The following is a 26,825-nucleotide window of genomic DNA, read 5'->3' as shown; positions in this document are numbered from 1 at the left end:
ACAAGCATGGATTGATCTGGATAAAAAAAGAATTATTCTGATAGATTTCTTAGATTAAGGCTTGAGTGTATAAGTGGTTAGTGCGTGCTGGTCAGTCTCACCGCTGCACTCCGGCCTGGAAAGTTGAAAAAGGTGTCCGGGCCATGTCTCTGTGGCATCTGGTTCAACACTGACAACAGCTTGATAGCGTGTCTTGGCTGGAGGAGAGGAGGAAAGACCAAAGTGACTGCCATTATTAAGTGACAGATGCTCCCTATCAGGGGCACAGGGGAGAGTAAGACTATTAAAAAAAAAAAAAACATGGTGTGACATCACATCTCTACCACAACCCAGCTGGATCAATAACTCTTCAATCACCTCCGTCCTACCCCCGACAACACCTCATCAATACCATGGCAACCCTTAATCGATCTGTCTCTGGAGAGGGCTGCTGAGGGGAGGAGGAATCGGAAAAGATGGGAAAACAGCGGTAGGTGGATGGGTTAGTGATAGATATTGGACAGCAGAGAGCAGTGGACTGCTGATCAGTGACCAGAGGTTGCTGATGGAGGTTGCCCTGGAGCCTGGCTAGAAGGGGGGATTGCCGAAGAAGTGGCAAGGATTCACAGGATGAGTTAACAAACACCGAATCACCGCACACTCTGCGAACCTTGCTAAAACTACAGTCAGTAAGGATGTCATAGGAGACGGTTTAGACTCATAAAACCCTCGTTAATCTCCACAGTACAGTTTTAAAACATCCGCTCTGAGTCAGCTAAACCGTCCGACTAGAAGGTGGGCCAATGAGCAAACTACAGGGAGCTGTTAAGCTTACAACAAGAAGCAATGTAAGCTGAGATTGCACTAAGCACTCCCAAATCTAAGCTCCTGAATTAATCCCATTTTCAGGTACTGGCGTTTGTAGCTCTAAAAGTAAGCATGAATCAGCAATAGCAGAAGCCAATTTAAGCAGAAATTCGACAATAAACAGCATACGGGTTTCAGTATAAAAGCCTGAAGCAACCAAAGTGCAAGAGTGGTTCATGTTGCCGTTTCAATAAAGGAGGAAATGTATTAATCAAACTCTCTTCCAATTGCCTGCAAAGCAATTCACTGAGAATACAATGCCAAATTGGCAGTTTGTGATAACAGACGTTTATTTGGCTCACTGTGCAAGAGTAAAGAAAGTTTGAGGTAAGGAGAAGTAAAGAAGCAGAAATGGAAATCCCCGAACAAAGCATTCAGCTACATAGAGCGGTTCAGATGATTATATGTGTCCTGAATGTGACTCTACTGGACTCTACTGGCTCCTTCACCTTCACACCTGATTAAGCTTTCACTGTCAATTTTTTTTCACCATGCTTCTCTTCAATTACACTAATAAAATCAATTACAAGCAAAAAGAAAAAGAAAAAACAAGAACACAAGCTAAAGCGCCCTTGTCTTAAAAAACATACAAAAATAAATCCTAGCATGGAGTCACACAAAGGTATACACACCCATCCTGCATTATTCTAGTGCATTAGCAAAAACATCTCACTAAGTGGCATGCAGACTAATGACACGCAAACAAACTCATGCTGTATGGCTAATATAGTGTGCATTTTTTAAGCTTCCACAGCAAGTGAATACCAGTAAATCAAAAACAGTGAAATGTCTAATTTAGCAGCAAATGTGACATCTGTAAAAACAAAACCAAAAAACCTAAAAAGATCAAACATATCCAAGGTTACAACATCCCAATAATCATCAGTGTTGGCAGAGAAAATTAATATTGCTTCGTGAATACCAGCTCCTCTCAAACCAGACCTGAATCTTCAATAATGTTCTGATATATTTGTTGGTCTGCTGCCATCTGAGCAAACAAAGGGTTTCTGACTGAAGCTCCTTCTGTCGTTGAACTGTCCCCTGAGGTACGCCGCATCAGAAATGCTCCCAATATGAAACACAGGAGATACTTATGACATACATCACAATTTTTTTGTAGTGTTGATATTTGTTAAACTGTAAAGAACCAGTAAGTGCATGAGTCTTAGCCCGTAGCTAATGGTGCGTGTCACGCCACTTCCCGGCATTGGACGCCTGCTGGAGAACTCGCTAGATTGGATGACTTATTTTATTCTCTACAGCTACAACCATGCAAACCATAATCTGCACCCTACTGGACGAACTCGTGTGGGCTGTCTGCTTCCAGATTTTTTTAAACCGAGACCAAAGTGGCAGCTCGTTTCCAAATAAGCTCTCTAGGACTGGTGCAGAGGTTAACACATGAAATAGCCCTGCTTCATGACCAGGTAGAGACACAATTTCAGTCTCATGGGGGTGGAGGGTGGGGGTCACAAGCCAGTTACTCCTAGTGCTGGTCCCAAGCCAGGATAAATGGGAGGCTTGTGTTAGGAAGGGTATCCAGCATGAAATCTGTGCCAAATCAAACACGTGGCCCCCTTGGGAAATAAGAGAGCAGCCCAAAGTAGCTTTAGTGTAACAAAATGTGTTTCTGCAAGAATTTAAGCCCTGCAGTTGCTGTTGCTGTCGAATGACAACAGCTAGTTTTCAGTTTATAGAGGCTTTGAGTTGCGCTGGATGCCCTTGATTTGCATGAAGGAGCCTAGACCACAACACTGCTCACCTGCTTACACAGACAATGAATGGAAGTCGTGGAAATGACAGATCCTGCGGAGACGTACCCACAATCTAAAATTCTAATCGCTTCTTAAATCACCACCAAAACTTACCCAGATGCCGTTTTCGCCCCTCAGCATACTAAAGAGCAGCTTCAACTCCTTGACTGTGATACTGTAGCTGGCCATGACTCCCAGCATGTCCACCAGAAGGTCTGACAACAAAGAAAACACACACACACACACAAACAAAGGCAGAAAGTAAGTGTAAGACAGCAGAGACATCCTGAATGTGCATGCTCCTATGAGTTTGTGTGTGAGTCAGCGTTTGGAAGTCTCTCTACTGACATTTCTGATAGAATATGGTGAGGGCATAAGACACTGACAGGTTTTTATACTGTCAGTTGAGCAATTTATTATTCAGAGAAGTAAAAATCAGCAGCGCTTCATCCAAGTACTCAGAGCTACTGCCATGTAAACAAAACACACACAACCTCAAACCTCAACGAGTGTTGCTTTTCACAGCACTGCTAAATACGGTCAGCGTACACATGACAACGGATAAAGCTCCATTAATACATAATGATCTTAATACATCAGGGAGTAGAAGGCCAAACAACTGAGAAAGGGCTAAATATATTGTCAGCTGTGACAGCGTTAATTATGATTCACAAATATAGCTGTGGTCAAACGTTTACATGCACTCATCGTGGGCATGAATGTTGTGGTGATTTGGGGCTTTTAATGATTCCTTTGAACTGTTCTTTTTCCAGAGTGCAATGACTGTACAGCTTACATCTTTAATGACTTTAAGAATACGAACTGAGTTTTGATTTTCTCTAATCCACACAGGGTCACAATTGTACATACGGGCTCGACTATACACATACATCACCTCTACTCTCACTTGGGTAAACATCACTTAGCAGGGTGCACCTCAATCAGACAGTTTTGATAGCCATCAAAAAGCTTCTGATATAATTTTGGATGGACTGGTGGGATTCATCTAAACTGGTTGGCTTCTTGGTACAGACCCAATGTTCCTATGTTTGAAAGCTTCGCCTTTACTCCTGCAAACAAACCTCATGTCATTGTGGCCAGTTAGCTCAATCTTTGTCTCCTCTGACCACAAAACGTTTCTCCAAAAGCCATTTGGCTCATTCATGTGGACAGCTACAAATTCCAGTCTAGCTCGAAGGTGTCGAATTTGGAGCAGGAGCTTCTTGTTTGTTCTGGATCTCCTCAGTCCATGGCAAAAGCTCACTCCACTATGGCCAGTGAAGCCAGTGTTCCAACAGTTTCCAGTTCATGGCAGGCTTGTTGGGTTGTCTGAACATCCTAACCTAACTAAATATCCTCTCATCTGAGGGTGACACATCTGACTATCCTGTATTTATGTACAATTGTTTATTTATGTAAATCTACACAGTTCTCCTTCTTAAATCTTCACGGAGTTCCTTCCTATTGTTCTGAGCATTGGTCCGATACCAATTTTTCACCTGGCAAAATCGATTATAATCACTCACAAGAAGTTAACAGGCCTTGGACTTGTCAGGTTAACCCTTTAAGCCTGAACTGTGAAATAACTGTGAGAATAAAAAATTAAAAAATTAATGAATTCAATATTAATTTGCAGATATGAGCTTTAATTTGTATCAGGCTTTACAGGGTTAAAAGGCACTGAAGAAGCTACAGCATTACTTAAAAGATTTGAGTATAGGCAAATATTAGAGGCCCTACATTTTTAAATGTTGATCCTGTGTAGATTAGATAAAATCCAAACCAAATTCAAACTTGTGCACCCACTTCCCTTTTTTTAAAGTAATTAAAGATGCTGTACAATGATGAGTGTCTGTAAACTTCTGACCACACATGTAATTTAACTGCTAATAGTACAAAAAAACAGCATGCAGAGTAGTATTAATCTCCTTTTAGCAAAAAAACCCCAAAAAGCAAATATTCATATTTACCAAAATTGTAATCTATTCCTTTAATTTGTTCACATTTTAACAGACAATAGTGGCAATCTGTCACCTCCCTCTCTAAGGCTGCGAAAGAGCTTTTGTTTAATGGCTACATGTCATTAAATGACAAAAACAAGGCTTTAAATACAATTCCCTCTCAATATTCAAGCATATAATTAAATACCACATTGAGGCTTTTGTTTAGCCCAAATGACCTTCCTGCTTCATTGACTTTCACTTTACACAACCACAACAGATCAGTGTGGATATGGCAGAGAGACAGCACAGCTCTCTTAGAGGGAGCCAATCTGCTTAGAAAGGCTCTTCTTTCCCATTAGGCCTGCTAGATATGAATAGAGTCTTCCCATAATATTTCATTAGCCAAAGCCTAGCGACAGGGAATAAAGGAGAGGGATATCTCACTGAGGTGCTGGGTATGAGAGGAAAATGCAATACACAATGTCCTAGATTCAAAACCCCTAAGCTCTGTTTTTGTTGCGTTCAATTCATGTAGGTCATTTTGCATAGGTTTGGAAAAATGTTACAATCACAGCTCTCTGGAAGAATCGGCATTAAATTGATTTAAGTGGCGTATACTCTGCTGTAGTGAGCAGTAATAAGTCAAAGAAGTTATAAAACATCATCCTGCGGCGCTAGCTAGGGCAGAGAGGACACTGGGGGGTGGAGCAAAAGATGTGCACTCCGAGGCATCATTAAAGAGAAGCCAAGGTCAATACGTTCATGTAAAGAGATGAATGTGGATGTGTTGTTTTGCAATCAAGCCCTGTGAACAAATGGCAGTGAGCACACAGAAACACATCGAGGTTGTTATTTTGCTTTTGCTGCACCGGAGGGTTTTATGGATGTTTCACTGCAGGGCAAACACTCATGGACACGTGGAATAGGTTTTGATATAAGGAAAAACATCTGAGTTTTTTCCATCAAGGTGGAGGCACGTTTACAGATTCAGCTGGTTGCTGCTTCGTCAACAGGATTACAAGGTTGAGAGGTTGAGCATCTGTTAAAGAACAGCCCATTAGGTTTTGGTATGGATCCCCATCACTTTCGTTAAAGTAGAGAGATAGGCCAATGGCCTTGGTAGAGGACTTCTTTCCTCTCTGTCTGTCAGCAAGGTTATGCAAAAAGTGCAGGACAAAGTGCATGAAACTTGGACACACGGTGGAGAGCTGCAGTTTACAGAAAGAACTCATTACATATAAATGCAGATTTAGACATCAAGGCACTGACCTTAGCACAGACTCTGCTCTTCTAGTCTGACTTTTACCTATTTTTCAGTATCAGTGAAGTTTTACACCAAGTGTGCAATCCAAAATAATCGGTTCTTGAAAATTCGAACCAAGGGTGACATTTTGGGTCTTCTTCCAGAACTTGGCAAAGTTCTTGGCACATTCAACTTTCTGTAGTCACAGTTTGAAGATGCCCACTGAACGCCTCACATGCAAGCTGTCATTGTGAAGGCATGCATACAGATAACACTGCTGGCCTAATAGCTATAAGGGGTGTGTGTGTGTGTGTGTGTGTGTGTGTGTGTGTGTGTGTGTGTGTGTGTGTGTGTGTGTGTGTGTGTGTGTGTGTCACTGCAACTGAATAAAAAACAATTCTATTAAAAGTTAAAGCTAATGGTAACCAAGGCAGCTGTGTTCAATCCCAAACTGTGATTTAAGGCCTATTAACCATTTAAATAATAATAATATCATAATATTTTGTTAGCATTTATTTCAAATACCAATAAATTAGGATCAATAAGCGATACATCTGCATGTTTCTCTCCTCAAGTACTACAATCATCATAAACAGTGTGACCAGTAAGTTCTTCAGCCATAAAGAGCAAAAGCCTTTATTTAAATATGGCTGATCTTCTCTTCAAAGTAATGTCATAGTCCACCTCTGTGCCACTGCCAGTGTTTTTTGAATGTTTTCTGGAAGTCCCGTTCCAGACTAATTGCACTTGTGTATCTGCAATGTGTGCTGGATCCCCTACACTGTCCCGAAACAGCATGAGGTTGGAAGAAGCGTAATTTAGAGAGTATCCTTTGTAGTTACTGACAACTGTGTTCATGTTTCATATAAAAAAAAAAACACCAGAATTTTCAGTGTGCTGAGAGCAGGTGCACAATGGCATGGTGATCCAGTTGTTTGTGTCCTCAGACCCCACAGAAGGCAAAATTTTTATGTTGACAGTTTGACTCTGGGATGAATTCACAGTGCCAAGCCCAGTAAAAAAGACATTAATATGTTTGGACACGGACACTGCAGACGCTTCCCCTGTAAGCTGTTTGGACCTGGTTCAAAGCCACAAATTTGAGGTCATATTAAAATTGCTAATAAGCAAGTGGTAATTCAGGGAATTATCTAAAAACAGTCAGGCGTGGTTTTTGCTATTACGGGGTGGAGTTAATTCAGGGGAATTAAGCTGTAAAGTTATCATTATATTAGGGGTGGGCGATATAAACGATATACGATAGAAACGATATAGAGTTGGCCAACGATAGAGATTTTGACTATATCGCTCTATCGCGATAGCGCATGTTGATGATGTCATCAAGCTGCGCCTGTTTTGGTAGAAAGTATCACAGCGGCTACAACCATTATCATCAGTAAATTATGTTCTCCTGACTGAAGTTTGGCCCGTGTATAGCATCCTGCTATGGGTTTGCATTTGTCCCTAACCACCAGAATCCCTCACGTTAACTTTTATCGAGTGGAAAAAAAGTTGCCGTTCATCCTCCAGCTTCACTCTGCTAATGTTATGCTAACATAGCTGTGTCGCTAGCAATCACGTAGCACAACATTATATACCAGGTAGTCCAACTTCGGTAACCCTGCAAATGCCACTGCTGTTTAGTTTTCTGTCTTCATTTATGTTGGAAGTGGTAGCAGAGCTGTACGTTTTAATTAGTTTCAAAAATCTCTCAGTCAGAACATGGTATGAAATGTTTAGGTATAAACTAGCGAGCTAACTTCCTGTTAACTTCTAACTCCGTTAAATTTAATAAATTCTGTTTTCATGTTTGCATGGATGTTAAACTTAATTGTTACACCCGATAAAGCAGCAACGCTGATGATTTAATTAAAGATGAAAGAATTTAGACTGTTTTTAACTCTCAGTGTTCGTTTGACTTTGGGACCTGAAGGGGACGGAGTTTTGGACCCAGATTACTCCTCACTACGGCAGCCGTAATGCTCTGACAATCCATCAAGCAGTCCATCAGCAGGCTTACCAAAGTTGTACTAAAACATTTTTTAACAGATTTCTACACGCCAAAATCGGTTCAAGGTCAGTGAGCACAACCAGAATTCATACATAAGGCACACTCTCGATTTTTGAGAAAATTAAAGGATTTTAAGTGTGCCTTATAGTGTGGAAAATACGTTATACAGAAGAAAAGAATATATCGTGATATATATCGTTATCGCACATGCTTCAAATTATATCGCGATATGAATTTGAGGCCATATCGCCCAGCCCTACATTATATCCCATTTTATTCTCATTTTATAGGTTGTCCAATCTTGAAAAACGGATCAAAATACAAAGTATGTGCACATGTATCCATGTGTACCCACTGCTCACCTGCGATCATGTCATCCACAGTGCTCATCTTCAGCAACACCTGCTGGATGAGGCCGACCTCGGTGCTGGTCTGCAGGTTGCGCACACTCTTGCGGAGTATGGCTGTGAACATGCTCCAGATCTCCGCCTGGCACGTCACCTCGCAGTGGGAAAGCAGCTCCACCATGCAGCCGATGCTCTCCGCCTCCTGGATGATGAAGTTCATCTCCAGGTCAAACTCGCCGCCCACCAGCTGAAGGAGAAGAAGTGGGAAGGGGGAGGAGGGGGAGGGTTTGGGAAGGGAACAGAGGTAGAGCAGGAATTGGAGGGGAGGGTGGAGAGAGAGAACAAGAAGAGTGAATGATTTAGTGTAGCATTTAACCTTATGTCTGAAGGAGAGGTAAGCCTGGCTTCTGATGGATGCTGATTGTGGTTGGGAAAGCATCTCTTCTGCCCGGGGCCTCATATGCTGCAACAAATAAACGTCCTTCATGTGAGCACACACACACACACACACACACACACACACACACACACACACGCACAGATCGTCTCCTCTTCCTCTTCTGCTCCTCAGTAACATGAGGAAAACAGAACTCTACTCTATGAACAACAATTACTCTCAAAATACAGCAGGCATAAATATGCCCCTCTCTACCACCTCAGATGCACAACACCAATTGAACACATACAAAGTTAACGCACATGTCAGTCCCTCTCCTCTCTGATGGCATTAGTGTGAGGAGACCGCACTTTAAAAACTGAATGCAAATGATTTTCCGTCTCTTAATGGCTGGCAACTATAATTACCTGGGTAAGTACAGCAACAACACGCTAGCACATTAACTAACACGCCACATGAACACAGCCATACCCACACAGTTCACCCTCAGCACGCTACGCTATCCAGGAAACGGTAGCCATAGCAACCAGCAAGCTAAGAGAACACTACAGAGGTTATTAAATCAGATGGAAAAGAAACATGCAATAGATTATGAGAAGCTAGCAAGACAGCAAACAGGATAAACATTATGACTATTGTGGTGTTTACACGGCATGAGAGCATAAAACTAATCGATAAATCAAGGAGAGTCAGTCTGTTTTACAATGTGATTAAACTGGAGGGGGGGGGGGGCAGCAGAGCTGTGGTGTGCTGTCTGCAGTCAGGAGAGGGAAGATGCAGATAATGCTGGTGCTGTTCAATAAAGGGTTTATTTTCAATAATTCATTCCGCATGTGGTTAAACGACCCTTAAGCAAAAACTATTACAAGCTCAGCGGGGAATGTAAAGTTATACTCTGCGCACTCTTGCTATCTTTAAGAGATGATCACATAGCAATTTACAAACTGTGTTGTGTTTGGATCACTGTTAAAAAAAAAATTAAGTTTCACACGCTTAGCTTCAAATTGAAACTTTTAAAGAACAAATGCACAATAATATTCATCTGACAAATCGACAAAGCTGTATTCAACAGCAGCTAAACACATCCCGGCTGAATCAATACACTTTGTGAGACATTTAGATTCACTTCATTGTGTCCAGCAGTGTTTTCCACAAAGACACAGCCTTCCTGGCAACTGTCTAAAACAAAAGGCAATCGTTTGTGTTCACTGACAAATAATACACCTCCTGTTGCAGATGAACCAAATGTTCTCAGCAAGAGAACTTACACAGTGAGAAGTATAGAGCAGATTATTGAAATGAAGGAATTAAATGCGTCTGGTTATCCACGTTTTCTCCAGCGTTCCCGGAGTTACTGCCGATGTGTTCATCGTAGTGTGTATGTGTGTGAATCTTAGCTCGAAAGCACTTAGATAGAAGGTGCGTGTGAATGGGTGAATCATACAAGTTGTATAGAGCGTTTTGAGTGCTCATGTAGAGTAGAAAAGCACTATGGAAGAACCAGTCCATTTACCTTAAAGCTGTTTATGAACAGCTCATCTTTGCCTCATTTGCTGCATATGAAATTTTATGTTTCAGCCTGTTACAAATAGCACTTCTCTGTCCCTGGTATGAGCATCATAACCGCAGGGATGATGAGGGTTGAGCAATAAGTTAATTAACCTACTAGAATTTTAAAAAATTAATTACTTGATTATCAAAGACAAGAAAACAATTCTGTTGGTAGAAGGGCTAACAAATAATCCAAGGACACAGAAGGGGAACTGAAGTTGTTGTAGTCTCCACAATGTTGGTTCAACTTTCATTTTCATCATCAAAACGTTTGGTCGGTTTGAATATTACACGTACAGACGCATGAATCGATCAGCCAGGGACCAGAATCAACCAATTTCTATAATTCTCGGGCCTCATCTGTGACTGGTCAACCTCACATGTGCCCGATTACAAGCCAGTTTTTTTCACGAGTGCATAGCACCACAGCCAAACACACACACGCACACACACACACGCGCGCACACACACACACACACACACACACAGCCTTATGCTAACATGTCATTAGCATGGTGGAAGCATCTCAGTGTGAGTAAAAACACAAACCTTTCCAAAACCCAATCAGACTCTTAACAGACCAAACCGAACTTGGATATTTTAAAGAAAAAAAACAAAAGAAAAGTGACTAACGCTAAAGCTATCCAGAGCCTCGGTATGAGCAAGAGGAAAATTATAGAGACAAGGGGAAAAAGTGCAAAGTGTCGATATCCCATTATCTGCTGACTTTATAAAAATACTGGGAAAATAATGCAAGTACCTGACATTTATTTTGTTATATACAGTGTTGGGGAGTAACGGAATACATGTACGGCCGTTACGTATTTAGAATACAAAATATGAGTAACTGTATTCCGTTACAGTTACCGTTTAAAAAGGTGGTATTCAGAATACAGTTACTTTGGTGAAATAAACGGATTACACGGCGGTACTTTCCTGTTTCATATTGTCGCGGGTCAGGACTGTTTGGGTTTGTTTGACAGCTACGCTCTGTTGTTCCAGGCGGCAGCGTTACGGTTGCCATGGTTACAGGGTGACGCGCTCTCTCGCTGCGTGTTTCCTGGGTGAGAGAGCGCTTTTTTGTTGTTGTTGTTGTTGTTGTTGTGCTAAGCTAAAAGGCAGAATGCTACAGGCATGGCCCTAAAGAATGTAGCCTCATGGGCAGTGTAGTCCGTGCTGCAGCGAGAATGGACTGCCATACACGTTATGTGTCTGTGAGCGAGGGAGGGAGAGAAAGGAAAGTCGGAGCTGTTACGGAGCAAAAACGGGAGCTGGAAGCATGTAAATATAATAATAACCACAGCAGCCAAGAAGAGTGCCTGACGAGCCCATTTGTAAGTAAGCTATTAAGACTCGACTGTACGCTGTATTCGTGTTTTCCTCCGAAACAATAAGTTCCGTTGGAGCAGCCTTTCAACGCCCCTCTCTGTCTCTGGCAAGCAAAGTTGACCCAGACAACAAAGTAAAGCTAGTTTTCGGCTACCAGCCCGACGCGGAACCCACCGTATTAGCCAGATGTCCCTTTACTACGGTTCGGAGCCGCGGACCTTCAGTAACAGTAATAAATCACAGCAATAGTACATTCACGTAGTTGTAAACAGCATGATAATATATTAAGTAATCCAAAGTATTCAGAATACGTTACTCTCATTGAGTAACGTAACGGAATACGTTACAGAATACATTTTGGGGCATGTATTCAGTATTCTGTAATGGAATAGTAACCTTCCCAACACTGGTTATATAAATCTGTTACCACTGCCTTTTTTCGGTAGGGTAAGCAAGAGAAGATCCTACACTTAATGATTGATTTTATAATGAAAATAACATTTTACCATGAAGAAAAATTTATTTTTGTCTGCTTATGCTGTCAGTTGTAGTTAAAAATCAAATAAGAATTGGGAAAAATAAATCAGTATCAGTGGGTCTCATTCAGGCACACCAAGAAAACTTCAATCAGAGCTTTTATAATTACAAGCAACTTTGCAAACAAGTAATGTCTGAAGGTATTTTCCTATCCTATGTTTGAGTTAGAGCTGGGCGATATAAGATTTTTTTCATATCACCATATGTTTTTTTCATTTCAGGCGATAACGATATATATCACAATATAAGCCAAATAACTATATTTGTAAGATTTAAATGTGCCGTTGCTCACAAGTAAAATGTGAAATAATCAGCAGCTTGTTTTGATTTAAATATTTATTTCCCATAATAAGTTCAACAGGGCAGATGTACTTAAGGAACATGAGACTTCAGTTTCACATAAATAAAGGCAAATATTGCAAACTACACAAAACTCAGCCACTAAAGCGTTTAAGTTTCAAAATAGAACAAACTAAACAGACTACTAAATTGTCAATTCCACTTAGAAACAAAATATTAATTCTAAAAATAAATCTTAGTTTGTTTTACAGAAGAACAGACAAAATTGACTAACTTTTGTCAATATCAAATAAACTGAGAACTAAAAGGAAATTCTCAATCTCTCCTTGTTGTATAGCTTAGCTTTTCAAACAGTTTTAACAGTTACTTTAGTCTGACAAAAGCCGAATGACGAATTAGCGCTTTCAGTCAGAGATTGAGCATGCACCGGTTTATTGTATTTCCAGACTTGCTTTCGGCACAATTTACAGTGCGCTACTCTGTTTTTTGTCAGACTTGAAATAGCCGAAATACCTTCACACTACGGAACTTCTATGGCCCTTCCGTTCGACAATCTCTCCGGCATTGGAAACATCATCTGTCTTCTCTTCGGTAACACTCATTTCCTCCATTACCCGGGTGGCACGGCGGCTGGCAGCTGCTCCCCAAACAAATACACATGTGCGCCTTGGCACTTGTGCTGTACGTAACAAGTCACGTGACGTGACGCTGCGGCTGTGATTGGTTCGGCTCTGCGCTACTTAATTTGGATTGGCTGTTCTTCTTTTTTTTTTTTAAAGAGGACAAGAGAGATGAGGCCTATCGCAATAGTTTAATTTTTCTATCGAGAAAAAGTTATTTCGCAATACATATCGTTATCGTTCTATCGCCCAGCTCTAGTTTGAGTCTTTGATTATGTCATCCTACTTTCCTACCTGTATAAATGCCATACCCAGCAGCTGTAGGTTGGCTTTCCAGTCCTGCTCTGTGCACATGTAAGCTCACCATATGCTGGAATACCAATAAACACTCTACTACAGCAAACTTTAACACAGACAGGAGAAATGTGTGGGAAGAGAGCAGAGGAGTGACATGTAGTAAAAGACCAGCTGCTGGGGAATGGAACAAGGGACATGCTGCTGTCACCATTTATTAGTGCACAGATGTTTTGCTACCTAAACTGACAAAATCTGAGCAAGTACGCTTCAGTTTAGCAGCCAGTAGTTACAGCACTGCAAAAAACTGTTATTAGAAAAAAAAAAAATAGTTGAAAGTCAAAATTTAGAAAACGTGACTTATGAATACATTTCAAACAAACAAACATAAAACAATGAACACGGATGTAACCCATTTGTCACCGAAGCTCCTGCAAACCTGGCTTTGATCTCACTTTAAAGAAAAATGACGCTGCCATATATAATATTGACATAAAAAAGGTGCGGCAATCATTAGCAACACCACCATTTGTCACGTGCTGCCCCATCGATAGACTTTCTGTGAGTCTCAGGCTCACAGACCTATAAGATTAAAGGTTGGGCCTTATCCATCATGCTTCTTTTCCCTTCCTTTTACAGACCTACACCTCTTTCAATTCTTCAACGCTTCCAAGTGTACAATCAGCATGTTACTTCCTCTTACCTCCCTCTCATTCCTGCCTCTTTCTTATTCTTCCCTACGTCTCTCCTCCCCCCTTTCAGTGATAAGAATTGATCCGCTGCACTCTGTGAATGCACAGATTAGAGTGGACCCCTGAATGAGGTATGGAATAAAAAGAGGAAGAATTAACTCATCCCACATTGAATTTCCCCCTCTCCTCTGAGGTTCCCAATTACAGAGCTCACTGGGGACCACTGTGTTGTATTACATCTATACAGCCTGTCCGTCTGAAGACGCTCAGTATTACACATAATAGAGGCTTAAGGGGGGGAGGCGGCGTAATTATTTTTTTCTGCAGAAACTTGCTCACGGATATGCAGCAACTTGAACAGAGAAACGCACACATCCCCGGGCCAAACCTACACGTGTACAGCACAAGAATCTCGCTGTGCATACTGCTTCCCACCCGTGTGAGGAAGATCACACCAAGATGAGAGGGGTGATGCAAACGACTGCAACGAATTGAGTCTCGTGACAAACAATAAGGAGGGGGAAAAAGCACGAGTGCAGAAAGCACACTGGGAGAAATAGAAGTGTCTGAATAATTATTATTATGTCTGCTCTACCAGAAACAACATCTGGGGGAAAAAAAACAACAACCTGGATGACACCGCCAAAAACTGCCTGGACCTCAAAACGTAAAAAGGAAGGACAGTCAGACTGAAAAAGACTTCTTCAGTATAAAAATGTTCCAGTCAAAATTAATGTTCTCCATTTCATGCGACTTCAATAAAAGTGATAGATGCCTGAGTCCATTATTTGCTGGAATGGGGTTTTTAATTGATGTATAAATAAACACGCCACCTAAATAGCAATAAGGCTCATCACAAACAGCCTGAGCACACTCGAGCGCACTCAAGCACCATCACCGCCTCCATCGTGCACAGCCACAAAAGATTCCTAATTAGTTTTATGAGGGAACATGATTCTTTTGCATAAAGACTCGTAACCTTCAATCTTTCTTTTCACCCCTGGTCCACGTGTCTACAGTGTCGGTTCCCACCCATAACGACAATGCCCTCACAAATCAATGAGCACGCACAAGAGGCCTTTACTACCCACCCTGGTGGGTAAAAGACACAAACCAGGGAGGGAGCCACATTGCTCCTCATGCATCACGATAAACGAGCATGGCAGTGCCACCTACTCGCTGACCTCACCGTCTTCCTGGCAACTGCTAGAAGACGTTTGCGTTGGCTCCATTATGGCAACGATTGCTCCCAGAGCACGCCGTCCAGGGCTGGATGTTCCATTCACATGCACGCACGCACACACATACACAGAAAAAGAGAGCAAGGCAACCAGCTAGAGTTCACATTTGACAGGTAAACACTGGAATGCATATGAACAGAAGCCCACTTGTTATATGCCTACACTGTAGAGTACACTCTTCAGATCATTGAGCATGTTATGTTTAACCTTGAAACATACTCAGCAGCAGTCTGAAATGTAAGAATATCTCCCACAGGGCTCATGACTGATGAGTAATCTCCTTATATTGTGGTGTATTTATGGGCTTGAGAAGTGTTTGTCTGCCAGACACCACTCGTTCTCACTTTTTCACTCTGTGACTGAGGTGATTATAAAAGTCAGTTATTCCTGCAATGTACCAGCTCTATAATTGCTCACTTATGTGTTGCCGTTTCACCCCCCCACCGCCCGAAACCACGCCCGTTCTCCCATTTCTAATTCTGTACTGTTTGGCCTTGCAGCGCTGCTCATTCAGACCCCAACGGGAGCTGGCACTGGAAGCTTGGCATCATCCGTACTGTGTCAGGGAAGTGGGAGTTTCAAGAAGGCTGGGGTGGGGGTGGGGGGTGCCAGGACCGTCACACCACAAAGGGCTTATATGGGCAGGCTCCTTGGCCAGCCAAAACCAGCTCTCATAAGAGCTCGGTAAAACAAACAGTCCCTCTGTCCCTCTGAGCGTTTCTCGCCAGCAACACAGATAATCCAGAGCAGCTCCAAGGGTCATCGGCATTTTCAAGCTAAGACAGGTCAGAATTTCAAAAGCTTTAAGTAATAAAATAAATGACACCCTGGGGGCCCAGTATTGTTCATATTGAATGAGTTTAACATGATCATGCCTTAAAGGGACACTTAACAGTATGAAGCCATTAATAATGTCGTTATCAGTGGGTAACCAACTTAAATTGTGAAAAACAAACATTTTATTATCTTAACGGCAATTATCTGGATGTTTTTGACTACGATCTACTCATTTCTTGGACTACACAAGCTTTTGAGTCTCTTAATCAGCTATATTACCTGCTAGCAGTCGCTCAATGTCATTCTGAGGTGCAGCTCATTTGACCAATGTGTAACTTTGGTGCCTTTTGAGAACAAATCACACTTTCCTATTTATAATAGTAAAAAATGAAACATTATGCTGTATAAGTTTGGTCATTTCTATGGAGAGACAATCATTACAGAGAGAATTTGTGGCTGTGTCTGTGAATCAACTGTATTTCTTGTAGATGTCACTCCTGCAGTCACTGACGTCATTGCTTCCAGGAACTTCGAGGCATCTTGGTAGTGCCAGATTTTGGCGGAGACATGTGAAATCAGCGGTGAATCACACGGGTCTGAGTCCGCCCCAGACCATTTTCCTGAATTTCCTACTCTCCTTGCCTGTTAACTCTCTGCAGTGTCCTATATGATGAAGGCCAAAAATAAAAATGAAAGTTTTTAAGGTTTTGTGTAAATGAAAATGAAACTTATGAGTAATCTAATGCAATTAAAGCAATTCATAAAATGCCCTGTTCTATTCAAGTGTCCTTGTAATGGGGAAATTATTAATCGGCAGCTTTTGACTGTTCATCTCCACACAGAGAGTATTTACTGCCAGATGGGGGCAGTATAGAAAATATGTGGTACAACCTTTTTCTGGGCTAGTCTTATCAGTCTGTCAGCCAGCCATGAAGAAGAATGAATAATGAATAACATTCATAACAAAGAGCTGAAGTGAGACCAAGTGTTAAAAACAATGATAAATATCTGCTGTAGCCACTGTCTGCACTTTTCTTACTGTATTTTTTTTATCCTTGATGGTTTTTTCTTCATGTTTTTGCCATTCTCTGTGAAACCTGCTGTGACTTCCTTTCCATTTTCAAGCCCACCTGTCAACCAATCAACATTCGACTGACCCACAGTGTCATCCACGTCAAGCAAAGTGCAGTTGGGATTTTGGATGACTGCATGGGAGCACGTTTGTGTTGGGTGAAAACTACTTTCCGTGGGCTCTCTGTAGGCAAGAACTTGCACACGAATCACGGCATAAATAAAGGATAAGATATAACAACGACACAGGAAACACATTTCTCGCCACTCTTAAACGAAAGCACCATTCAGACATTAGTGATCTGACTTCTTCTGCCTCTGCTTATTCTTAGCTTGACATGAAAAGGTCTTGACGTGACACGAAGACAATAGCTACCTTCCACGTGCCATTTTTTTTGTTAATGATTGTGCTTCATAATTTATAAGCACCTATTTACCGTTAATTTTTTTGTTAGTTTCTAGTTCGTTTACAAATCCTTTTAATTAAAATTCTCATTTTATCACCTTAATTTAAGCCTTTAAACACAGCTATTCTGAGCATTAACTGAATGTGAAAATTCATCTCAGTAATTATTATTTAATCGAAAACAATCTCTCACAGACCCACCGCAGCCCATTATGTAGTGCTGTGATGGCACATCAAACAAGCGATTATGCTGGCTGATTACTACGACTGACTGTTGAATATTGGATAACTATCAAGGCCAAACCTGGCAAAAGAGGCACCTGTTGCTCATTATGGCTGTCAGAGAGATGACAGGTCAGGGAGGTGAGTGGACGGTCAATAGCCACCTCTTCTGCTTCTGCACATTCAATTGAGCCTTTGGAACTGGCATCATCAATATGCAACTTCAAAGCCCCCGGGAGTGTGCTGGAGAGGTGCGGCCATGTGTACGTGTGTGTTTATTTGGCGTGTGTGAGAGTGTGCGCATGTGTGAGTCATTACTCATTTGTGTCCCCTGAGTGAGTCGTGGCCATTCAGGCCCTTTGTGTGCAGAGTGAGAGGAGACGAGAGGCCCATCTAGACATGAGATCACAGATTATACACTTAACGCTTCGCCAAGAGGGCTCAACAGAGCGCAGGAGAGCAAAATTGAAGGAGAGCGAGGGAAAAAAAAGAAAAAAAAGGGGGGAACCAGAGAGGGAGATGATGAGAGAAAAACAAACAAGAGAGTGAATGGTGTGAACTGCAAAGGGGCAAGAGGAAGCGGCTTGCACTGAAGGGAAAACAGTGATGAGAAAGAGTGCGTTTGTGAGAGCGAACGGGCGAGATGGAGCGAAAAAGAAAATGAGGGCGAGACAGCGGCCGAATGCTATTGTGCTTTTCTTATCAGGCCGGCAGAGCGATTTTATTGCCCGCAGCTTTACAATGAGCAGTTGAGGGTTTAGTGCTCCAGTGATGACCATAGCAAATCTCTGCAAAGATATGGATTACACTAGGGCTAAACTGGCCACTAAACACTCAATAATCCACATTCTGTATCCTGCATGACCTCATTTTCTGGAAAACTGCATTGATAAGAGCCTCAGTTAATTTTATCACTAGCGCAGATTCAGAGGATAAACTTCTTCTTAATCTTGTTTTTTTTCATAGCTTTAGGTTGAAAATATATGAGGGGCTCAACGGTGTTTGGAGGAGACAAGCATATTTCCAACAAAATATTAAAAAAAAGTTGATTAATGGATTGCACTATGAGAGAAAATGAGATTTGATTAATTCTATAAGTGATTAACTACTAATGGTAGTGTTTTGGATATGTAATCAGACAACCCAGCAGGATGAATACGATGTATTATTTTGAAGCTCTGTGAACCAACATCCACTGAGATCTTAGTGAGATAAAATGTAATTTAAAAAAAAGTTATTTTTTGAAAAATAAATAGCTAACCAAGACCAATACAGTCAAATAGAATAAACAAAAATATAATTAATGTGTAAACAATCAAAATAAATGATTAAAAAAAAAGAAAAAAAAAAAAGGCTGTTGGCGTTTTAATCCAGTTTCAGCTACAATAGGATCCAGGCCCCCCAGAGACCCATGTTGGATATGCAGTTAATAAAACAGCATGATAAAAAGTAGAAAGAAAAGAGGATGAGATGTTGAAATAAAAAGGGCAATGCATGTGTCTCTCCCTCTTCCTCTGTGATTGTGATTAACAATGACATGTTGACTGACTGGAGCCTCTAGACACATAGGGAGGAGGGGATAGCCTCCAAGACTGCATTTCCCATGGGCCTTTGTAACAGTGTCTGCACAGATGGCAGATGGGATGAGAAACTCATGAAGCCTCATTCAAAACAACAATCACACAGTCAGCACACGCACACACACGTACACGCACACACAAACACGCACCCAATGAGTCAGCAAAATAAACATGATCAGCCATGAGTGTGTGGAATATCTAAGGGCTGTTATGCATAAAGTGTAGGGCTTTCACTTCAAGCTTTGGAGTGCGATGAAGAGAGAGAAGTGAAGATAACTGCAGAAATGTCAGACACACACACACACACACACCAGATACTGCAAGAATTACATAAATTCACACTAGGGGGGTGGATATAAGGGTGGTTTGGACCAGTAAAAACTGGTGAGGTCATCCTGTGACCAGTGTAGCTATTTTTAAGGTCACAAATATAAAAAGAAAAAAAATCAAAGATGCAGGCATGTGGGATGGGTCGGAGATGCAGGACAAAGGAGTGGCAGTAAAGCCTGTGCAAAGAAATGAAGATGACAGCATTCGCCAAAACCAGACGATAAGTTGGCGGCATGAAAATCTGCCATAACTACACAAACTGGTACGGTACACTAAGCGGATGTGCAGTATTTATACTTATATACTTAAAGTTCACCACATCAGTTGTGACTGAAATAACTACTTAAAGGACTGCCAAGCCACAGCCATTAATGGGCCTGAAACAATGAATCCTACTGACATGATTCCCTTCCTCTCCCTCCATCCAGGCTGACAGGTGCACTTTCGGTTTTGGACTGTAATGCTTTAAAAGCTTCTAGACAGCTTGACTCAACGTTCACATTTTTCTAAGGAGGAAATATAAAAACTTTGATCGTCCATAACTGATTTTAAGAGTCAGATTTTTTTATTTTCTTGAACAGTTTATGGAAATTTAGTCTGCATATGAATGAGAATGACGGATGCAGGATTTCTAAGACCCCCAATCTCTTTTTACTATAAGATTTTCATTTATCAGCATATATCAATTAATTGGCAAATAGCCAATATGGACCAATATGTCAGCTAGGGCTGTTCGATATAACGATATATATCGGATGACGATATAAAAATGTCTATCGTTTCATTTTACGCTATCATTTGTTTCGTGGTGTCGTAAAATAAACTGTTCACAGCAATATTTTTTCATCGTTTTGATGGTCACTGTAGTGGTTATATTAATGTCTTAAAGTTCTCTCTTTCTCTTGTATTTAATATGACCACACTATGGACGGACAAGCGCCTGTTTTTACACGCTGTCGTTAGCAACAATGACGGTAAAACCATCGCGTGGCTCCGCTGTCCGCTTGTTTGTTTTCCACGTAAACCTTTCACAATAAAGCTCAAGATCCTGTTGAGACTTTTCAAAATAAACTGAATCACGTGAAAGAATATGCAGAGAGTTTACAGAGGAGAAGCAAAAAAGAGCCGTCAGGTGCTAAAAAATACATCTTAGACTCAAACTTTGAAAGAAAATGGTGGCCGTTACAACTTATGTGTAAAAATGTATAGTTTCATCCATCGGTTAAAACACTCGACTCCAGGTAAAGGACGCCCAGCTGGAAAAACTTCACGCAAGTCGAGTTGCCCGAGATTCACAGAATTTACAGAAAATATTACATTTTTATGATTTATATCGTTGTCAGGATGATAAATGTCTTATATCGGGATATGAGATTTTGGTCATATCGCACAGCCCTAATGTCAGCTGGGCCAATATATATCTATTGGTCAAGTTCTAATGAAAATAAAGCATAACCAAAATTTTAGGTATGGGAAGCTTTCTGGTTCCTTTTGCATTCTATTTGTAGTCCTGTAATCCATGCAGGTAAACAGTGCGTGTTAATATGCTAACCTGAAAATGGTGGTGGACAGAGAAATAAAAATGTGTGGTAGACATCACTATGGACGTACTGCTACTAGGCATGGTATAGTATACCCTCACATAGACTCAACACTCTCATTTTATAAATAAATAAATAAACAAAAGCATCTCTTTAGGAGCTGACACAAAATGACATGTTTTCAACCAGCCACTCTCAAAAACTGCATTGAAGCTAATGTGGCTACAGAGCACCATCTTTCATCTTCCACCAATACATGTGAGTATAGATCTATAAGAAGCCCAAAAAAGGCATCAGAGAGCTTTAAACATCTCATAGAACTTGCCACACAAAATGCACTTTCGTAATACGCACTTTGCATTTTCCTTGGAGAAGAGTGCAGATGGCCGTTTATTACAAGCCGATACGTCAGCCACATACAGCAGCTCCATGCAGCAACATCAACACTGTTCTCATCCCTCTCACTTTTTTTCCTCTCACACATAAGCCATCCAATCACAGGTCTGACACACAGAAAACCGGAGAAAATAAACTGGGCTAAACGTCTGATTGAGAGTGCTTATCCGACGCGCTTATCTTGGGCCAGGGCTTGCAAGATTTCATGTTTCCCCAAACGATTTGCTTGTTTCTCACTTATCATGTTTCCCACTTCATGTAGTAAACACGGGCCACATTTGGTTTGAATAAGGCAAATACGAATGTATTTCTAGGCGTGTTTTTTGTGTGTGTTGCATTAATGTATGCAATAACTTTGAGCCATAACGCATCAAATTAAAAATTAGGTATTCAGTCCTTGTACCATTTCAGGACTTAATTTGGGTAAAGCCCTGTATGCATAAATATTTAGGCCCATGGGCAAAGAAGGCTTGTTTCCCATCAGTTAGTGTAATCCTGTCAAGGGTGCTGTGTGGGTAAGGTGACAAATTCCAATCAAGCATATGCTGCCTCCAATTTAGCAAATAAGTGAAAGCTCTACATTTGCATAACATAAAAAAGAAATACATTTAAAAAAACAAAACAACTGCATTTTGGTTCTCGGTGCCAGGAGCTGTACCCTGGGCACGTTTTCCACAAAAATAAGCATGAATGTGCGTCTGTACATGCATCAAAGAGAAGCAAAGCTATTGAGTGCTCCCATGTACCGGCTTGTCTGTTTCTATTAGCACCGCCAGCAACCAAAGAGGGAGAGCTGCATAAAAGAGGAGTGAGAAAAGGCAAGATAAGACAGTAATACCTGCTGAGATGTGTTTTTTATGACAGCCACTACAAAGTCTCCAGTTCGCTGCAGACCAGTTCATAGTGCCTTTTCCCGCCTCCAACACCTGACTCAAACCTTGTCAAGTGCTAGCTTAAAACATACTGTGCACACAGGCAGACAAGTGAGCGCAAACACTCGGACGCCGCTGTTAAAGTCGGCCAAAGCCAGCACACATACTCAGCATTCACAGGGCTAAAGGCTTTTAAACAATTCATTGCAAAATGTCTTGTAGGTCTTAGTCATTCGCACTCTCGCTCGATTCGTCACCAACACACAGCAGTAGCAGCAATTCACATGAATGACAGCATGAGTAAACGCAAAGAAAAGACAGAAAAAAAGAGAGAGAAGGGAGGAGATAACAGGAAGAGAACTGCAGGGATGCAGAGAGCCTTCCCAAAATAATCCAATAATAATGAGCCACCATTTCATTAGCATTTGAGTAGCTTGTAAAAGGAAAAAAAATGATTTTTCAGAAGTCTGTTTACTGGAGCAGAAGTGAAGGGAAAAAAGAGCTTTTAACAGAAGAAGAGATCAAGAGTGGAAAGGGAGATGGAAATGAAGTGAGGTCAGATGTCACCAACAGGGCAGAAAGGAAAAATTGCAGTAAGAGTAACAGTGTGAATGTTTGCTTGGGGGAAATGACAGATAAAGAGAGAAGACAGACAAATACAGCGGACTCCTTTCAGCACAGCGGACAGCTCCTGCTCTCTCTGCTGACAGATACACTGACTAAGAGAAGCTGCATTGGAAATCCTTCATTTGGGCGGAAAAATTCATTGACAAACAGCTGAAGTTGCAACTGCACTAATTGCTGTATTAATACCATCAGGATCTTTTCAAGGTCTAAAAGCGCGTGGCAGCAAAATACGACCAAAGATGCGAGAGCCCCGCTCTTTGTAGGAGCCGCCGCAGCAGAGCAGAGCCATACTCAGCATGGCTGATATTATATTCAGGAGAAAAAAAAAATCCAGGTCAGAAAGATGTGCACGTACACACACACACACTGCAGGGATTGGAGGATTGCAGCCAAGTGATCGCAAAGCTGACTTCATCCAACTGCAGTTTAAAATGTCTGCCACCTGATTGGCTAAAGAGGCTTAGTAACGGATCTTGCAATAAGCCTTGTCACATGCTATTGGGTAACAAACAAAAACAAAAAAAACAAACTTTTTTTGCTCTTTCGTGTTATAGATCACCCCCTGATACTCACAAACACATTATTAAAAACCACCTTTCCGGTTCACAAAGCTATAAAAAAAATCACACTGAAATGATGCAGTACTGAGTAGTAAGTATAGCAGTAACAGTAGCTCAGACTTTTCATTAAAGTTAGGCACAGCTCGTTTGGCTGTTTATCAGTGGGATCTCTAAAAAGTGCTTTTTTAAGTTTATGTAATAAATTTGAACATTAGGGAAGGCTGAGAGCCAATGAAAGTTTTAGATTTTTGGTGCTAATATGGATTTTCTTCCAATAAAAGCCTGCTGCACGGTGCTACTTTGATTTATTTATTTATTTATTTTAGCCAGGGAATTAAAAAAAGGAGTTGGATATTTAAAATTAAAATGCATGTGCATCCCCTACATAAAACCATTTATCATAGAAATCTGAAAGCATGTGCTTGAGACTGACAGCGCTGAACTGCTAGAACAGTGCCTCTCAGCTAAAATAATAAGCCGATGCACTTTCTCATGAATAAATTTACATCTTTCTTTATACAACACAATTCAGTCGATGGCCTTTTCAGTTCAGTTTGCTCTTGTTGTTCGGTTGATCCCTTTCATCTAGTGTTAACTGGGTCCTAGACCCAGGAGTAAATAAGTAGGACGCAAAGAAAAAATAAAAAAGTGGTATAGTCATATCACGCTATTGTTGGGAGTGGCAGCCACCCTCAGCAACATATCCTTTCTACAAAGACGTGTATAAAGTCAAACAGCTGCACTTTAAATCTATAGTGTAGTCGTCTAACCATTTGCTTGGCAAGTGGCAGGTTGCTCGTTCGATTCCAGCCATAGACGCAAATCCTTTTGGGATTGTGTCAGAAAGGGCATCTGGAATAAAAACTCTGCCAAATCAAACACGCGTCACCACCTGCTGTGGCAACCCCATGTGACAATGGAGCAGCCAATGACACTTTATTCTGTACTGAAGGAACTGACTATACAATTTTAATAACTTAGTGTGTGTCTTTCAAGCGTAGCCTCCAGAGTGGGGTCATCTGAGAAATTCGAGGTTCATAGTCGTTCCGAGTTCTTCTACGCTGGTTGTGTTTTTATTTACCTTTGTGATAAAGTTGCAAAACTGTGACATCATAAGGACTGCTCTCCACTTAATACCACGAGAGAGGTGAAAAGCTTGTCATGTTCATAGAAAATATCAGATCAAGTATTTTAAGTGAACTGTAATCAAGAGGCAGCACCAAAATGTAAACTGACTTTTAAGTTAATCAAGCTAATGATGGCAATTAAGGCAATCAGCTGCCTTTTGAGCTGCTTGTTTTTGTAAAAGAAATGTTTTTTCACAGAATGGCAACAGCATTAGCTTCATCATTTCTGGAAAGTACAGACCAATAAATCGTTAAATAAATATGCCAGAGTCACCACGTGCTGCACTTAGCTTTGCTCATTTAACACCTGAAACCAAAGGAATGAATGAACACGAGTGTAACTTCTTTATAGACTCTGGAGAACACCTAAGAGCTGCAGTAAGGAAGCACTGCCTGGGCCTTTTACCAGAACACAACTTTTATGATTTATGTGTTAAGGCCAAAAAAATAAAATAAAATAAAATGCCTGGAAGTCAGGAGTGGGAGAGAGAAAAAGTATCTAAAGTAGAAAGGCTCAAAGAGAGAAAAAATAGAAAGGGCCAAGGAGAGAAGTGAAATCAAGGACATGTTCTCACCGTGGGAAGGACTGCATCAAACAAATGAGAGATGCTGCTGAAGCCGGATGAAGGCATTAGTTAAACTGTGAGGTGCTGAAGTGGAACTTTAAGGACCCTTCTTTCAGCATTTTTGTCCTCTTCCACTTGGAAACAGCAGATTCTGTCTAGGAACTGATGTAACTCAATTTCTCTTTTCAGTTTTTCCTCAAGACAGGAAGTAACAAGGGCATGCTTGTGCGTTATGTCATGGGAGCCTCAGAAGGAAGCACTCGAGGCTTGCGTTCTGTACTTTAACAAGGCCTTTCACAACTTGTCTCCTGATTCACTCAAAATGTGATAATTTCAAAGCTGAGAGGAAGTGAAGTCCTACAGGGCATCCAGCGTGTTGCTTACACCTCACTGGGTGTAAGTCACTATGTGCTCCTTGTTCTTTCTCAGCCTCCGCAAGGAATGATTGATCAGAGTAACTTGTTTGCAGTATGCAAGTAGTCTGGCATTTTATATCTGCAAGTGTGTGTTTCTTCTTGGCTCCATATTCAGTTATGTGATGATTGCCTTTTTACGGAATGCGTTTGAGTGTGTGCGTCTTTGTGTGTGTGTCTGTGAGATGAGGCGGCTGTAGACTAGCTGATGTTAAGTTCAAAGATCACTAGATAAGCCCAGCAGACCTGCCTCGCACCAAGCTGGTGGCAATTCAGGATCGCTAATCTGTTTGCTTGGTTCGGTTTGTCGTGCATGCACTACATCAGATAGGATGTGTGCATGCATGGTGTGTGTGTGTGTGTGTGTGTGTGTGTGTGTGTGTGTGTGTGTGTGTGTGTGTGCGTGTGTGTGTGTGAGTACTCACACACACACAAACGTGTGCCTCTGTGCATGTTTGCCATCAGCTGAAACAATGGAGAGTACTGTTCCATTGAACCGCAGTTGATGGAGGATAAGAGCAGGAGCAAGCAGCTCCAGTGGGTCTCAGTAATCCATCATCATAAGACACAGTCAGGAATGACACACTCAAATGCGCGCACACACAAAATACGGCTGAGGGGTTAGCGGACCATGATGTACTTTGCGTTATTGTACAAAAAAAAAAAAAAAAGACCACACACACCCACACACCCAAGATAATCAAAAGTCAAGCCAGACAATTACAAAACTGAACACAAAGAAGCCAAATTTGCTGAAGCCAAACTCGGCTCTGACGTATTTTATTATATAATTATTCTCTAACAATTCCAAAATGTGCTTTTTAATAAAAGACGGCCAAAAGAATGAGCTCAGGCCTCAACTACACATCTGTTAGGCTGGTGCTGTACCGCAGTACAGGCCTGTCACTGCATCAGCTTTACTTCAGACTCGTCCTCCACGCTGGACAGTGGTGAACATGAGGCGTTTGAAGTAAAACAAAAACAGCGGTAACAGAGAAGCAGTTGTCAGAAGCTCGTGCTTTGGAAATAAAACCTTGAAAGACAACCAATTGAAGTTTGTGCTCGTGTTGATCATTTTAGATTCAAATCAAGTCAGTTTTGGCCAGTTCTTTTTTCTTTTCTTTTTTTACTTTACATAAACCATGTTTTCAAGTCATCTCCTTCTGTCTTTTGCATTATTTGCATGCCTTTAGGGGATTTAATACATTAATACTTTATCTCTCATAGCTTCC

The 26,825-nt window shown here is 41.2% G+C and overlaps 1 protein-coding gene across 24 annotated transcripts in view; it reads right to left on the bottom strand.

The window, feature by feature from the left end:
- Positions 1–26,825, bottom strand: part of nbeaa (neurobeachin a) — a 108,026-nt gene that overhangs the window by 67,346 nt on the left and 13,855 nt on the right. For all 24 annotated transcript variants that reach the window (XM_063486905.1, XM_063486909.1, XM_063486912.1 and 21 more), the window contains exons 2-4: positions 8,160–8,391; positions 2,715–2,815; positions 102–197 (exon numbers count right to left, since the gene is read on the bottom strand). In XM_063486905.1, coding sequence (XP_063342975.1) covers positions 102–197; positions 2,715–2,815; positions 8,160–8,391 — 429 coding nt within the window. The remainder of the gene's footprint in view (positions 1–101; positions 198–2,714; positions 2,816–8,159; positions 8,392–26,825) is intronic.

This window comes from Pelmatolapia mariae, linkage group LG10_11 (assembly GCF_036321145.2).
Source record: "Pelmatolapia mariae isolate MD_Pm_ZW linkage group LG10_11, Pm_UMD_F_2, whole genome shotgun sequence".
NCBI lineage: Eukaryota > Metazoa > Chordata > Actinopteri > Cichliformes > Cichlidae > Pelmatolapia > Pelmatolapia mariae.
The sequence above is the reverse complement of the archived record's forward strand: the minus strand, read 5'-3'. Positions and strand labels throughout refer to the sequence as shown.